The sequence below is a fragment of the Silene latifolia genome, chromosome 9 (genome assembly GCF_048544455.1).
Source record: "Silene latifolia isolate original U9 population chromosome 9, ASM4854445v1, whole genome shotgun sequence".
NCBI classification, from domain to species: domain Eukaryota; kingdom Viridiplantae; phylum Streptophyta; class Magnoliopsida; order Caryophyllales; family Caryophyllaceae; genus Silene; species Silene latifolia.
This window is the reverse complement of record NC_133534.1, coordinates 205,591,724-205,609,095: the sequence shown is the minus strand read 5'-3', so window position 1 is coordinate 205,609,095 and position 17,372 is coordinate 205,591,724. Positions and strand designations below refer to the sequence as shown.

Genomic DNA, 17,372 nt, shown 5'->3' with positions numbered 1-17,372 from the left:
AGATTCGTAGTAAAAAAGAAAAAAAAAACCTATCATTAGAGTATAAATTTGATACTATTTGCATAATTTAATTATGATGATAAAAAATAGAAAAAATAACGTGCGAAAAATACGGTGTACATTTTACTATGTTATTTATCCCACATTGAAAAATAATGTAAGTGTGGTGAATATTCTACGTATAAATAGTAGAATTCTCTCACATCCAAAAATTAACATAAAGTGGGGTGATCTTATTATAAAGAGAGCTCTAAAGAGTTTGTATTATTATCACCACAATAGTAAAATTCACAATAGTGAAATTTATTTGTTCTTAATAAGTTATTTGTCCCACATTGAAAAATAATGTACATGTGGTGAATATACCACGTAAAATAGAATATACCACGTAAAATTTGTAGAAACCTTGTCCATTCATCATTTTTCTTAAGATTTGCTTAAGTTTACGTGGGAGATGATCCTTGGCCGATTAAAAATAAAAGAATCATCTTCATCCCCCTTTCTCTTTCTTTATTACAACCTTTTTTTTTTTTTGATGTCAAAGACCAAAAGGATCCTATGATTAAAAATAGGAGTCATCTTTGAAACTTAGGTATCAACCCAAAATCTTCTATCTTAGAGAACTCTTAAGAGTTTCTATTACTATCTCCACAAGAGTGAAATTTATTTGTTCTTATCGCATAATCAATAAGAAATTTTAATCATATGTAAACAAATGATTAGACATGGGATGTAATTATTAAAGCCTTATTGTTATAGAACAAAAAATAAATAAGAAATTATAGAGAGAAATTAGAGGAAATGAACCAATAGATTGAGAGAGGGGGAGAGAGTTGCTTATTATCATTACTGATGGGGTATATTTAGTACATGGATACAAGGTGAATCAGAACTCCGATTACATATATAATGAGTATAATGGGTATAAGCCCAATGAACATGCACACTAACTAATATTTCATAACACAGTTATAACATTTTTGACATTATTTGGACTATTTATAAGTAGTGAACAAGAAATAAGATTCATAACCTGATATTTTGGGTACAATAATACATGGTTATAGTATACAAACAATAACTCAGAAGATGGTGTATGTGTATAATTCTGACAGTAACATTTCCCTCTACAACTATTCAAAATCTGTAAAATTGCAAATACTCTTTGCTCAGTTGCTCATATAAACAGCATATTTCACCCTAAACAAGTACACTACTCTCTAAAGTGAAATCTATACCTGAGCAGCAAGTATTTCGTTCCACGTGTCAGGGATCCCGGGAAGGCACCAATGCAGGCAATCTTGTATCCCTGATGATGCCTTAACACTATACCGTGATATATGCCCTTCGTCTCTCAGTTGAGAAAGAGCTGTTATATCCAGCAAATTTATCTTTGTACCCCTGACAGCGCTAGCGACCACCTGATCACTAGACTCGTTTTGGTTTACTTCACTGCCTCGAGCCAGTGGGGTCGTGATCTCACAGGACCCACCGGTGTTCCATTCTCCATTAAAGAAATGCCGGGGTGAAAGTGTCCTAAACAAAGCTTTTAGCCGAGGATGAGAAGGAAGTTGTGAGTCAACCCATTTGGCAATACTATGTATTGTAAAGTTCTTGGCATTTCCAATCATGGCTAGTCTTCGGTTTTCATTGGGTTTACCGTCAATATACATTACCCATCGGTTAGCATTGACTTTACCTCTATTCCAATGATGGCCGGTATTGAGAATCAATACATCAAAATGGTGGAGGAAATGCTTTAAGAAAGACGGGGGGCGGTCCAAATGCATGGCAACTTGGCTATGAGGTTCTTCAGGGTTGAGAGGAACCAGGTCACATAGGCATGATGACCAATAGTAAAGGATTGTAGTGTTTGTTTCTGGGAATCGAAAGGCCCAACCGTTTGGCCGCGCAGCACCATGGGGAGTGGTTAGACCATATTCCCTTCCCACGTCTTGAATGTGAGATTCTTCACCACCTGTAACCATACACATAAGGGACTGAAATTGCTGCCGTCCCAAAGAGTCACCCACAAAAGCAAGGGTTTTATCCTGCATTCTGTAAAATAAGAGTTGGATGTCATAAATAGTAGATGACTGCAAATGAAAAAAATAAAAGTGAGTCATCAATGAGACGGCCTGACAAGTGAGACCAACCCAGATCCTTAGGTATTCATCACTTAATTATAGGCTAATTTTGCGAGAGACTCTCATAAATTTTTGAGATGAAGAAAGAAAGTCTGAAACAAGTTTAGTACCTTTTCAAAAATGCAGATCGTTCAAAGTCGGGCATGTCACAGTCTTTAGGTTGCCATTTATACGATTCATAGCCAAAATCAGGGCGCTGCGTAAGCCTACAAGCCCACATCTCTGACAACCACTGCTTACATTTAAAACCAGAATATAGTGGCCGCCTGTTGTCTACAACCCATCTACCCTTTGCGTAATCACATGCTGCCAAAAATAAAACCAAATATCCTCACCGTCAAAGAGGCAAACTCAGGTTACAAAGCACAACTCTACAAAGCAAAAAATTTCAGCAAATGACAATGTGAAGTGTGAACTAGGCCATAGTCCTAAGTGAAACAAAGGACAGAAGTTCACTTATGGCATAAATACTAAATGGACATCAAAAACACAGCTCAAAGCCTCAAATGAAACCGAGCTACGAAGTAAACCCTAAACCATCAAGGAACTCATGTGCAACCAGTCCACTATCTGGCACTCTCTATCATTACTTCCAAGACTTCAAAAGCATTAAGTGCCTGAGACTATGATATCCTGTCATGACCCTACTCTATAAGCAAGATCACAAAAGAGTAAAGATAGCAAGTGAAGAATGGATTCACGATGATCATATGACAAACAAACTATCTCAAAACAAAAGTATTTTCAACATCTGGTAATAGTCGATGCACAAACAAATTTTGAAACATACATTGAAAAACTTGTTATAAATTAAGAATCCAACTACCTTTTGCCTCAGAGGATGCTGAGTTCATGTCATATTCTACTGCTCCAGAAGACTCTTCAGCCACAGGCTCGGTGTTCAAAGCACTGGATGCATGTGGTAGTGACTTATCTTCATTCCCTGCATCCTCAACTTTGGTTTTATGAGTTTCGCTCTTATCTTCTGATTCTTCTGCATTCTCGACAGATGCTTGTGGTTCTGTTTTATATTGTGTTTCTTCAGGTACATTTGGAGATTCTCGGAAGCGCTGCTCTTCTGATTTAGTAGAATCTTCAGAAATGTGAGAAGCTACTTGAATAACATCTGGGCCAGACAGTTTGCATATACCGTAAGAAAGCATTCGACCAAGGAAACAAAGACACAAGAAAGAAACAATTTGCAAAAGTAGCCTGATCAATCATTTTGAGACTTGACCCAGGAATAATGTCGATATAATCTAAGGTATTCCAAGGACATTGTTAAGGTCTGATTAGTAGGAAGAAAAAGTCATTCAGAAGCAATCATGGTATCAAATCACAGTATGAGACTTGACCCAATAAATGCTAGTCCAGGCCTTATATCGGTCATTGAGCTAAATGGAGCTCAAAGCCTGATAACTCAATTGCGCTTCCGGTGTCACGGCAAGTATTTTAAAACATGGATACAATATTATCTACGAGTCTATGGCCTATAAGTTTAGTCAGATTTTCAAATATCGCATATTTTTCTGAACGATGTTTGAAGATCATGCACTGTAGCACAAACCTGGTGCAGGCAAAATCAACTGATCTTGGTATGAGAATAATGTGGTAGCAAGAGGCTTCTTCTCATACGACAAAAGAAAGATGGTCATACATATTACTGCCAGTAAAGTAAAGGTGAAATGTTTCCCTTTTGCTCGGTACACATTTCCTCCCTTCATTACTGCAGTTTGGCGCAATAGCTGGCTTATCTCACCACATTTTCTACAGGACGTTCAATAACGTGCTCCTGTATGCTGACTTGGCACACTACACAGAAATAACATAAACTCAGACAATATGAGAAGAAGAACATCATAAAAAAATACGCCAGTTGAGGGATATAAAACAGGGAGATGAATAAACACATTAACTTCTAAGTAGATACAAGGTGCTAATATTCCACTTTAGAATTGAGGGGGGTGGGATTCGAACCTGTACCATGTCAAGAAACCATCTCAACCAAAAGCTTAAGCTAATGGTGGAGTCCCCAAGATCGGTTTTATACTCTAACATAAGAGGTGTTCTTTGTGTAAGCCATGTCATTACAACTTTTCATCTTATCCAAGAGATCTACCTCTAGGAAGAAAATTAAGACACATATAGAACACATGAATACTTAAATTAGTGCAAAACCTAAGAAAATCCTACAAAACATGCAGCATAAATTTTCTAGACACATACAAACATTTTGAATGGAGCCCAGTGGTTAACTATTCTTTAGCTTTGGAGTACGAATACGATGGATTAGGCAAAATGATTCACTGAACTATCTGCACTCCCTATATGAATGTAGGAGACGTTCCATGCCTTTCTTACACAGACTTCAGCATGTGTCAGCTGAAAACAACCTCTCTCAACATTAGACCATCCTACCTGGACCGAAAGAAGAAATCTTTAAGGCGATGGGGTAATGGTGCGTCGTCTAGCCAAATAAACAACCAAAAAAAGGGAAAAAGGTGTGTATATTTGACCCCTACCTAAATAGTCAAGAACTTTTGAGGCATTGGATAATCTTGTGGCCGTATACCTATATGCAATCAAGCCAGGAAAAGGCAGGATTCCAAGCAAATCTGCCTAATTTCTTATGAATAGTTTTAATTCTTTCACTGACATCACATACAGACATACACATACAGACATACAGTCGTTACCAAAAAAGAGAGATCGACAACACTGAACCTCACTCCACAAGCTAATTCCTTAAGATGGGTAGTTAGCACAAAGTCCACACTCTTGGACCAATAATTTGCACATAGGTATAATTTGCAACATTATTAAGAAAAGTAGTTAGGAACTTGAGATTCATAAAATGCCATAAACAAACACAGTCACCATCACATGAGTGATGAGACTCCACAGCATAACATTATTCGTCTCCAAATCGTTGTCTGCTTCTAGAACTACAAATTCCAAACACTTGTTTAAAGTGGGATGATAATCAACTAGTAGTCATAAAGTCATAACCCTCAACTAAGCAATTTTTATTATTATACAAACTTTATCTACATGTATTTTGTTTTAATAAATTCAACAAACAGGATTGAAAACCACTCCCAGATTTATCAACAATACAAATACAATCTACCTACCAAATTAGGAATAAACCATGCTATGATATACTCCCCCTGTCCCGGTCATTTGTTGTCCTTTTCCATATTGGGTGTCTCAGTTGTTGTCCTTTCTATTTTAAGAATGAACTTGATGAGCAATTTGATCATTTACGCTCAATTTGTTCCACTTGTCATTTAGTAATTGGCCACTTTCTCTTTCTTTGGTCTTTGTGCCAAAAACAAAGGATGACAAATGACCGGGACGGAGGGAGTATATGATTCTATGTATGTCTAAATTAGGAATTTTGGGATCCCAAATATATAACAGGATAATCAACATATAAACACAGTAAAAAATAAAAATACCAATTTGAAAATCTTTCCTAAAAATAAGAATACCAATTTTATAACATAACAATTAATCTTACTTATAACCGTGGTAAGTTATACAGAGAAGGGGTAGTATGCACCATCACCCCCAAAAAAAAACAACAAAAAAGCGTGAAATTTACAACAACAAAAAAAGCGTGAAATTTGAAATGGGCAGTTTCTATATCCAATGAAATTTAATAGAAAATGCAAAGCTCGGGTAAAATCTGCTTAAAAAAAAAAAAAAGTAAAAATGTACCTGATAAATAGTTTGATTTTGGTTAGAATGAATGGAAAAGTAGCATAACAAGAGACGTATATAAAGTAATGGCGGAAATTGGGTTTAAGAAAGATGGCGAGTTTGAAGTTTGCAGATAGAAAAAGAGAGATTTAGAGGAGCGCAAAGATGGCGTTTGAAGCAGCAGGGCCCTTGCTTTGTGGGAGTTGGTTTTATTTCCACTATCTCAGCACAAAGGCTTTTACTTTGCATTAATATGCTTACCGTAATTAAATACTTTCACAGACAAGAGTATTTATTAATGTACGGATTATGTTTTTATTAGTTGTGCACTTGCCTCCTAGGTTGCACGGACACGCCGGATTTCTAGCGTCCCCGTGTCAGACACCGTGTCCGACACGGACACGCGAGGGACACGCCTAAAAACGTGTCCGACACGCGTTGAACCGTGTCTTCGGTTTTTTAAATTTTCAATACGTCTTGGACACGGCCAAGAGAGGACGGACACGGCCTGTGTCATGGTGGACACGGCTAATTAAAACTATTCATACCAATTTGGATTCACAACATTCAATTGTATCAAATCTCCCTTCTCTTCGACCACTCCGGTGACCAACTCCTCCGACAAGGTGACACGTGGACCACACCGACGACCGCCATCCTCCACCTCAATGCTGAAATCGCCGTCCTCTGCCTCACTGCCAACTTCTCCCTCTCGGCTGCATGATTTGTTTTCTAGTTTTCCCCAAATTGAATCTAGGGTTTGTGCTAATTACATTAGTTTGTTACCAAAATTGAATCACGAGTTTTTTTGCGCTAATTAGATCAATGGTATATGGCTGAGAATGTTAGAGTTATGGTTCTTGCTGCGACAAATTGCCATTTGAAAAATAAGGGGCTTGAGGAAATTGATGGCTTTAAAATGAAAACAAGTTCATCATATTTGGGGAAAAATCAGCCATTTGTGGTCTTATAAATGTAGTGGGGTTTATGGTGTGTTAGATGGCCACATGGTTGGAAAATGAAAATGAAGGGTCTTGAGGAAGTAGAAATTGCCGTCCTCTGCCATTTGAAAATGAAGGGCTTGAGGAAGTAGAAAATAATGGTGTGTTAGATGGCCACATGGTTGGAGCACTGTGTTGTTGGCTTATTGCTACGTTGGACACGGCCACACATAGAGTATGCAATTAGTTTTATTATAGACGGGTATATTCGTCTAATGATGTAAACGGGATAAATAATCTTATTTTTGCACGAATAGTAACACCCGTCATCCCACTTGTTGTTTGTCTTATTATATAAATGGTCACATATTTGACCCGTCTACAACTTCAGACGGATATTGTTAGTCTAAAGTGAGATTTTGTGTAGAGTATCTGTAGATACTTTGTGTGCTTTATTTATTTTTGTCAGACTTAAATTTTAAGTTTGGGTTGTAATTTGAAACTTTGTAAGGTCATATTTAATTTTGAATGGGTAAGATATTAATGTTTGATTTGTCATGTGGCTTTGTAAGTGATCAAAATTTGGAGATAGATTATAGAGGGCTTTAAATTCCCTTTAATTCAATATGTATATTAATTTTTTTTTGCCGTGTCCGTGTCCTCAAATTTTTGGAGCGCCGTATCCCGTGTCCGTGTCCGTGTCCGTTTTCGTGCAACCTAGCTTGCCTCTACTCCGTGGAGACCGTAACTTGTACTCCGCCAACGGTTGATAATGAGACGAGACACAACTCACGAGCTTAACTCGATCATTGCTTGGTTATGTGAGCTTTGTTTATTGTTCGGGCTCAAACTTGACTCGAGAACTTAATGAGTTAAGTCGAATAAACGGTTGCTCGGTTCTAAAGGCTCGCAATCGGCTCAAACTTGTGTGATTAGATAAGATATTGTTCATATTTTATTAAAAAAAAATTGTCATAATAATATATTTGTATCACTCATTTTAAATCCGGATTCGTTAATATCGACGACGTTTTTCATAAAAAAGACGCTCACTGCCCCTCATCTCTCACTAGCCATTCTCCCTATTCTCTCTATTCTCTCTACTCAACCTCCAACTTCCACCAACACTCAACACCACCACCACACTGCCACCACAACCACACCGCCACCACACTGCTGCCACCACCACGCCGACCTTGCCGCCTCCACCGCCACCACACTGCTGCCTCCCACGTTGCCAAGTAAGTGTGTTTTTTTTTTTTTTTTTTTTTTTGTTAAATTAGTTTAGAAATTGAAACTAATTGAATTAAACTATGAAATTAAATAGTTTTATTTCCTTTATTGTTATTGTTGATTGATTAAATTGATTGGATTTTGTTTTAGAATTGAATTAGTTAGTAAATTAGGTTATGTGTTAGCTTTTTATTTAAATTAATTGAATTAGTGTAGAATTTGTTAGTTTTTCGATTAAAATTCATGTTAATTAGTTGTTATTATGTAAATTTTGGTATTGTTATATGTTGTTTGCGAAATATAGTTGATTGGGATTGATTTTTGAGTCGAAATTTGTTGTTGTTAATTGGATTGGGAGTGAATTTGTACGGTTTTTAGGGCGAAACCGCGGCCAAACGTTGGAAATGGTTGTTGGTCGTGGGTGTAACGTTGGAATGCAACGTTCATCCGTGGCTGAACGTGGGAATTGGTTGTTTGGCCACGGAGAATTTTTTTTTTTTTTTTTTTTAAATTTTTTTTTTTTTTTTTTTTTTTTTTTTTTTTTAAAAAAAAAAAAATTTCTCCGTACAAACGTGGGATTCCAACGTTTGGACCACGGCCAACGTTGGTTTCCCACGTTTGGACCACGCCAAACGTTGATTTCCAACGTTTGGTTCATGGTTGAACGTTAGATCTCAAAGTTTGGTCCATGGTTCAATCTTGGGGGTAAAAATTTCAGATTTACGCAAACAATTAACAATATGTTATTTACAAAATTAATGTCATGAACTAATTAGGCTGACATATTGTTAATTGTTGTTGTTGTTTTTTGTTTTTAATTTAGTTGAGTTTGAGAGAAATTTTTTTAGAGAGAGAAAGTCAAAAGGGCAGTCATCGTCTTTTTTATGAAAAACGTCGTTGATATTTACTAAAACGTCGTCGATATAAATCAGCCCCCAATGAAATGTGCATTGATTTTCCAAACATTTGCACATGTAACTTTCGAACTTTTTAATTAAAAATATCAAACGAGAATTTGAAATGGACAGTATCACAAATGAGAATTTATATTTAAGTCGAAAAGAACAAGGTCCAACACTAGGCACTAGCTATTGCAAATTGCAATAACGATATCGTATGGTTAAGTTTGGAATAAAACAACAAACAAGTATCAATTTATACTCCGTATTTTTTTACCACAAATTCTCATTGTTGACGGGCATATTCGTCGCAAAATTGCGACGGGTCAAGTATTATCCATATGGGGTAGATAAGACGGTCAAAATGTCTAGAGAATAGCAATCTGTTTTATCTTATCTAACCACATGTGTATTATTAATTGACCAATCGCAAGCATGTAACAGATATATCCGTTACAAGAGAGACTTGCTGTTTTTTTACAACGATGTAACTCCCTCCTATTCTAAATAACTGTCTCATTTGTCATTTCCGCCTATTCACATAACTGTCCCATTTACCATATTTGGACATGGTTTATTACTTTCCTACCCTTTGTTTTTTTCTTTATTTACCACCCAACCACCCATAACTCATCATATCCAATACTTTTCATTATTTAACTCATATATTCTTACCCCCTATACAATAATTTTCATTATTTTAATATTCCTTATTTTTTGTATCATTGTCCAAATGGGACACTTATTCGGAATAGGAGGGAGTACTTCGTATCAATTTATACAACTATATCAAGTACCAAGAATTAGCTGTGCGTGATTGTCTTAGATTTGCCACTTAATTGTTCTTTTTCTACTCTATTTTAATGCTTTGACCATTTTGTATCTTAGTTTCATCAAGATATTCTTATAACATCGTCTACAATTTGTTTTCAAACTTTTCTGTCCAATAATAATCACAAATTTTGATACTCCCGCTCATCCAAATTAAGGTTACATTTGACTTTATTATGATTGCCGACACGCGTTTTGCAACATGAATATCTTTAGTTACACATTATTAAAAATTATAAAAACTTGATATTCTTATAGCATTCATTACGATTAATCAAACAAGATCTCGCGTGGCTATGTTTTCTCTTATACATTATTAATAATACCAAAAATTCTCTATTATCTTGAATAGTGTCAAAAAGTCAAATGTAACTTTTGGTTTAGATGAGAGGGGGTATATGTACCCACAACTTAATCATTTAACAACGTTAAATTGTTTTCTTTTTATTTATTTATTTATTAACACATATTATCTATAAAATATTAGAGTAAATTATCAAAAACTCCCTTTTATATACACTTTTTTAAAAATTACTCCCTTTTATAAATTTTTTAAAAATTTACTACCTTTAAATTGCCAAACGTTAGAATTTGCTACCAAAATTCATCTCAGGCGAATCAACAAGGGATATTCCGGCGAGTTTAAATTTTTCCCTCCAAATGTGATTTTTTCTAACGAAAATACCCCTCTCCTTATTTTATTATATCCTATACACTTAGTCATTAGCCTCTGTTACTTTGTCTTCCCCTCTCTCCCCCATTAATCTGAACATAGATGAAATTAAATGCTAAAAAGTCAATGAAATGGGGAAAGTTAATAGCAACTTGGAAAATTAGAGTACAAAAGTTATAAACATGTTTAATGTTGGAGAGGATGAACTAAAGCCTAAAGGTGAAGGTGGTGATTTGATGAGCACAGATTACGGATAAGATTTTGATTAAGAAGATGAATGAAAAGGAAAATGGGGTAGAAGGGGGTTTGCTAAATGGGAAGTAACACAATGACCTGAGTAGTGAGTACAATGGGTTGGTAGGCAAAAAGGGGAAATAATAATTGAAGGGTAAATCGGTCCATTCACATCATATTTCACCGGAAAAGAGCTCTGCTATCAAATTTTAAAATTTCCCTATTTAAAGGTAGTAACTTTAAAAAAAAATTATAAAAGAGAGTAATTTTTAAAAAGATGTATATAAAAGGGAGTTTTTGATAATTTACTCAAAATATTATTAAAAGGCTACATTGACCTGGCAGATTAAATGTGACATTGCAAAATAAATGTGATATGACAATATCATAATCCACATATTATCAATATATACAATCTAATTTAAAAGGCTACCTGAAATATTAAATTTTATTCTATGTATGTTATTTTTAGAATTAATTTGTATTTAGTATTTGATTATATAAGAATACTTGATTAGTGACAAATGACAATACAATATTGACGGATAATTCTTACGAAAAAAAATACACAATGAATTATGATAATTGAAATAGTGATAAAAAAGCCTATTTGAATAGGTGTATGTTAATTATAATTTTTTTTTCTTTAATAAAAAATACCATATAAACACCGATAAATTGGACTATTTCTATGATAATACTTTCTATTGTGAACGGGACTATTAAAAATAACCATATTACTCTACAAAATCATCTTTACAAATTTTTGGGATCCACTTAAAAATAGTTTAAGTACTTGTGACTTAAAAATTGAGAAAATATTGCGGTCATACAAAAGAATAGTCTCATAAAAAGATTATCTTAACGTAGAATTTTGAACATAAATAAGTACACATCTTTGTTATAATATTTAATTATTTATGTCTATATTAAATTTTATAATAATTAAAAAATAATGCTCAAAAGTCATGAACCTTGCTCAATATTTATTCGGTTATTCCTATATTAAATTTGACAACCAATGAAAAAAGGCATGTTCAAAAGTCATAAAACACACCCTCGATTGTTTATATATTTTTGATGGATGGCAAAATTTGTAAGACAAATTTTTTTTATCCCTATCGTTAGTTGAATTGTTTGTGTCACTAATCTTTCATATCATTCTATTTAGACCAAGCAAAGTGTATTAAGGGTTATTTGTGGAAGTTTCATTGGGTTATGAACTGTTCCTCACATTTTTAACTTCACGTATGTGTTTTTTTTTTAGTTTTTTTTTTATTTTCAATTGTATGTCTTATTTTAGTATTTGTTGCTTTTTTCATCATTTTACCTTTTAAAAAATAGCACTTTTCTCATACTTCACTTATTTAATTTTGTTGACTTTGGTATTTACGTTAACATGTCGATGTCCGTAATTTTAGTACACGATCTATCATGAATTATTCATGAGCTGATCGATCTTACTATGTGTTTTGATATTTTATAAAATTGTAATTTATTTCATTAGATTATAATTGACTTATGTGAATTATAGAATTCATTCTAATACTAACTTTGAAATTTAACCATTATCGTATGTCTTAGACGATTCCGTGATTTTCACAGGTGATAAAACTAGTTATTTCTTAAAAAGCATATTACTATGTGTCATCAAAAAAAAAATCACAACTATTAATATTTACTCATTTATTGGTGTAGAGTATTTATTCATTTACCAAACTTAACAATTTCAGAGGCTTAGATGTAAGATGTGACATCTAATTTTGTTTTTTCCCCTTCTTTTATCAGACAAGTATAATGACATGCATGTTTAATTCTTATGCATATATATACGGAGTATTATTTATTTTGTATGCATCACTCATGGCCGGGGGTCCAGGAGTAATGACTGAGGATAGAAAATAATAAACAGGAACAGGAAATTCTGATAGGCAATTATTGAACATGTTTGGAATTTATAGGGTTTGAGGTTGGTACCATAACGAGGTTTCTAGTCTCTATGATAGAGACTACTAGAATAGAGAGTTGGATACACGACCACGTACATCATTTTTAAATGCATTTCTAAAATCCTTTTTTTTTTTTTTTGGACAACAATCACTTCAAAAATCTTAATCACCTTGAATATAGAGGTGTGGGAGGTAGTAACCGGGTCGTGTCTGATCGGGTTATGGTTATATCGGGTCGGGTTTAGGTCACTTATGAGTTGGGTCAATTGATAGCTCGGGTTCGGGTCATTGTCGGGTCAGGTCATTTATATAGAGTCGGCGGGTTGGGTTTGGGTCGGTTTTGGCTGGGTCAAGTCATAGCCGGGTCACTATCAGGTCGGGTCATTTTGTGTTTGTGATAGGTTTTGCCTAGTTTGACTCCTCAATTCATTATACGTTTCTTTACTTCTTATCAGCTCAAAATGCTGCCAAAAAGAACTGCCGCGCAAATTCAAGCTTCTGAGATGACCATAGATGAGATTGCTCGTATGATCGAGCAACAAGAGGCTCTTCTTGAGGCTCTCAAGAATGTGGGAAAGGGGGCGGAGAAACCTGTGGATGCTACCCAACTTAGCATCATCATCGCCCGCTTTAACTCACCTACCTATGAGGGCGTTGGGGAACCTAAGTTGCTCGAGAACTGGCATCGTGAGATGGAAAGTCTCATGGAAGTGGTCAAGTGTCCGCAAGATATGATAGTCGAGCAGGTAGTGTACTACCTGAGGGGCGAGGCCGCTGTTTGGTGGCAAAATGTCAAAGAGGACACCAAAGCTTACTACCAGGCCGAGGGTTTAGGAGCTATACCATGGTCGGGTCTGAAGAGTGCTATGAGGGAGCAGTTTGTGCCGGAGCATATCTGTCACAAGTTGAGATCAGAGTTCGATTGCTTCACTATGACCAAGGATATGACCGTCACCGAGTACTATCACCGGTTCCTGGAGTTATCTCGATATGTGGAGGACATGCAGCTTGGGCAGAGGGGTTTGGCTCTTCGCTTTGAGAGGAGATTGTCAGCTAAGATCACGAACCGTTTACCAGCTGGAGTCATCACTGACCTTAAGGATGCATATTTGAGGGCTGGTCAAGCTGAGAGAATGGTAGACCTCGCAAAGGAAGATACAGAAAGAACTGCTGCTGAAAAGAGAAAGGCTGATGGTGGGAACAACAACCAGTCGGGTAACAAGAAAGGCAACTTTAATCATGCCAAGGCTTTTTCTGGAGGGGCTGGTTTCTCTGGGGGGATCCCGAGGATGGGGTAGAGGTGGTGGTCAAAGTGTGAGTGACAACTCCAACCTGTCATGCTACAATTGTGGTGGCATAGGCCACAAGAGACGAGACAGCACAAGTGTCAAGGCTGGCGTTGGTTCGGGAACTTTTCCGGGGAATTTCTCACAGGGTCTGAGTCAGAGCTATGCTAGTAATCGGCAGGGTGGATCATGGGGTAACCGTGTTGGAAACAGCAACAATGGCGGTTTTAACCGCAACAGTGGAGGATAATATCAGTGCCCGAACTGTTGGAATATGTGTCCTCCGACAATAATGCGATCACGACTGTTGATCATGATGATCACATGTTTAAGTCTCATTAAAATGAATACAATTGGGAAATAATATTGTTACTGTCAACTGGTCAACATATATCGGTAATGATTGGCTGACTAGAGTTTGACATTACTGTCGTGTGACGGTGGTGATCAGTTGACCCCCTAGGTCATACCTAAAGGGCAATACTCTTAATTGATTATTTAATTAATCGTATAACGTTGCGAGTTAATTAAATTACTTGAAAATTGACGGACGATTTTGGAAGTAAAATTTACGTATCATATTGAAATGTGATTAAATAAGATACGGTCTGAGTAATTGAATTGTATCATTACTCGGATGAAATAATTGTTTAATGTAACAATTAAATTGAATGAATTGTTATAAATACAATCAGTTGTGATTTATAAATTGGTAAAATTTTTGGCACAAGTAAATATGAAATTACTAAGTCAATTTTTGTATGTGACGTATTTTTATTAATACGTTGATTTTTAATATGTTAAACATACATAACAAATATATGTGACATGTGACATGTAACATATAGACAATTGACAAAAATAATATGGAATCCATATTATAGAATGGGCCGAAAATTAGAAGGATTTAAGCTAGTTATAAGTTGTTTGTAATTAGTGGAAAACACAATGATTAAAAGCAAACCTAGCCATGCAAGCCTATTGTTCATTGTGAAGAACAATTTTTCCATGCATTGGCTCCTATTTTTCTCTCCTCTTACACGGTTTTGGGGAAGCAAAATGATCATTGTTTTCTCTTTAATTTTACCTAATAATATACTAAAGGTAGTGTATTATTTTTCATTCCCATTCACTCATCCAAAATATAAGTTCTAGTGAGAAGAAATTTCCTCTCTTCTTCTCTCTTAAAAACCGAAAATATTCAAGTGTTAATAAATATTTTTGGTTCAATTTTCTTCTTAATTAATATTATACTAGTATTTGTAATATTAATTAAATTAAGAGAAGCCTTGGGTATAAAGCTTGGGGAGAGATCTTATACTTAGATCTTGTTCATCCATAAAGGAAAAGCTCAAGAACAAGAGAGATAGGTGATCTCTCTTGTGCCCTAATAGCCGAAATCCATTTTGTAAGGACATGATTTCTCCTCTATTTATATTATTGTTTGCATGCATAAGATCCGTTTTAATTTTATGACAAATTAGTTTAACATATATGAGTATGTTAATATGTATATGAATCTACATTTCCTTCAATCGGTATCAAGAGCCACGGTTGTTTGCATGCAAATTGGTTAAAAGTTTTTCCGAGTTATATGAATAACAAATAAAACTTGTAAAATTTGTGTTATTATGATATATCACGAAATTATTACATGCATGTTAATATTTCTGGTCCTAAAATGTTTTAGGATATTTTGGTTAATTTTACGGATTTTTATTGTTCATATTTCTCTATAATGACATTTAAATGTGATTTTATGAGTAAAATTGTCATTTTTGGTCGAAAATTAGCTATACTTCGAATTTTAACTTGATATTTGGATATGTTGTTACATATATTATTTTGAGATAACCTGTAAATTTTCATAATTTTTGGACTTGTTATGCTCGAAAAATGAATTTTTCATCATTAAATTCGGATTTAAGAGAAAAATAGGTTAATATGAGTTAAATTTCGAATCTGGTCATAGAAAATTAATATGTTGTCACATGCAATTTTACAAGATGTGTGTAAAATAATTGGCTTTAAAGAAGGCTTTTAGCATGATTTATGAATTTTTGAAGAAAAATAGCATAAATAGTGACATTATTAGTGGAAAATTAATAAAACATAATCTATGACTTAGGAAAAACGTCTAATGTTGCATTTTATTATATTTTTCAGATCTAAAATTGAAAAGTTAATGAAAATAATTTTTCCATGTTTTTTATGATTATTTTATTAAAAATCGATAAGCCGCAACATTGTTTTTCCGGAAAAAATTTCGAAATTTTTAACCTAAGATTTTGAACATTATGAGTGTCATGGAATTTTTCCAGAATGTTCATGAATTTAAATTTCAAATTTTGAATTTATTTGGAATTTTTGGATTTATTTGAAGTTTAGTAGCTTATTTTTGTAATTTTTGGTCCATTTATGAACAATTTTGTATATAAAGGTTAATTATGGTCAAATCTTTTAGTGAAGACTAAATTTTGAGTCCTAAGAGGTTAGGGTAATTAACTTATGCATAAATATGAGTTTATGTATTTTTGTGATTATAAAATGTTGAAATCACGCAAATCCGTAAAAACCGAGTAATATACGATATTGGCTAATTAGAGGCGATTTAGCATAAAATTGAGCATGTTCATACATATTATAATGCTGCATTTTTCTTTATGATTGTCATAATTTTAATTTATGTAATTTTGAATTATGTAATTTTACTTAGTATGGCCTTAGATTTTAATTGGTATTTCCCGAAATGTATGGGAATATCGATTCGGTTGTAATTTTTATTGTGATCTCGTATCACCGTTTTGTAATTTAATAGATTTATTTTATTTTAGTTACAAATGTATAATAGGAAATTATGTAATTTATTATGTAATTTTATTCATTCCGGAGTTCCAAAAGACGGATTTCTTCAAGAATGGCGATACATAAAGACGGTGTTACCTCGAGATGTGTGCCACAACCGAAGTTCAAGGGACCAATGGAGTTGGTTTCCGAATATGTAATAGATTAATAGTTTTTCTATTTTAGGAAAGGCCATACTAGGATTTATTTATCTTTATGCTTGCATTTTATTTTATGTCACATGCATCGCTAAATCGCCATAACTTAACATGCATTGTCTTCTTTTATCGAGTCTATCGACCGTGTCAATTCGAATTATCGTAGTTCACCGCTTTAGTTCACTTAAAACGTGATAGATAATAAATGGACATGACCTCTCGCTAAAACTATCAATTGAGACATAGCCTTACCAAATAGTAGAAACCATGAAAACCTATTTCGTGAGGGAGTGCACTCGGCCACACCGGGGTACAAACCTTGTTACGTAGGGGAAGTGGGTGATGAATGTTAATCCACCGAATTCATGTTGATGAGGGATGTATCGGCCCCACCGTGCCCAAGTTAATGTGGGTTTGGATCATGGACACATTTATTCGAAATTTGGATTGAACTCAACAAAAGTATTTGATA

The 17,372-nt window shown here is 34.6% G+C and overlaps 1 protein-coding gene across 2 annotated transcripts; it reads right to left on the bottom strand.

Annotated features, from left to right (window-relative positions):
* Nucleotides 1-956: 956 nt before the first annotated feature.
* LOC141600394 (protein trichome birefringence-like 14) lies at nt 957-7,346 on the bottom strand. 2 transcript variants are annotated; one of them, XM_074420630.1, is made up of 5 exons: nt 6,401-7,346; nt 3,715-3,959; nt 2,974-3,273; nt 2,258-2,453; nt 957-2,058 (listed from the first exon to the last, which is right to left on the bottom strand). In XM_074420630.1, the coding sequence occupies exons 2-5, from the start codon at nt 3,869-3,871 to the stop codon at nt 1,233-1,235; spliced, it is 1,479 nt and encodes a 492-aa protein (XP_074276731.1). In that variant the 5' UTR covers nt 3,872-3,959; nt 6,401-7,346; the 3' UTR covers nt 957-1,232. The 2 variants fall into 2 exon arrangements, with proteins under 2 accessions (XP_074276731.1, XP_074276729.1); XM_074420628.1 differs by lacking the exon at nt 6,401-7,346 and adding an exon at nt 5,871-6,394.
* Between the last annotated feature and the right edge of the window lie 10,026 nt (nt 7,347-17,372).

What these genes read in the sequence shown, in the direction of transcription:
- LOC141600394 (XM_074420630.1), bottom strand. Translation starts at nt 3,871, where the DNA reads ATGAAGGGAGGAAATGTGTACCGAGCAAAAGGGAAACATTTCACCTTT. An exon ending in GTTGATTTTGCCTGCACCAG is followed by an intron (nt 3,274 to 3,714) that starts GTTTGTGCTACA and finishes TGTCTGGCCCAG; the next exon opens with ATGTTATTCAAGTAGCTTCT. An exon ending in AGCATCCTCTGAGGCAAAAG is followed by an intron (nt 2,454 to 2,973) that starts GTAGTTGGATTC and finishes TATTTTTGGCAG; the next exon opens with CATGTGATTACGCAAAGGGT.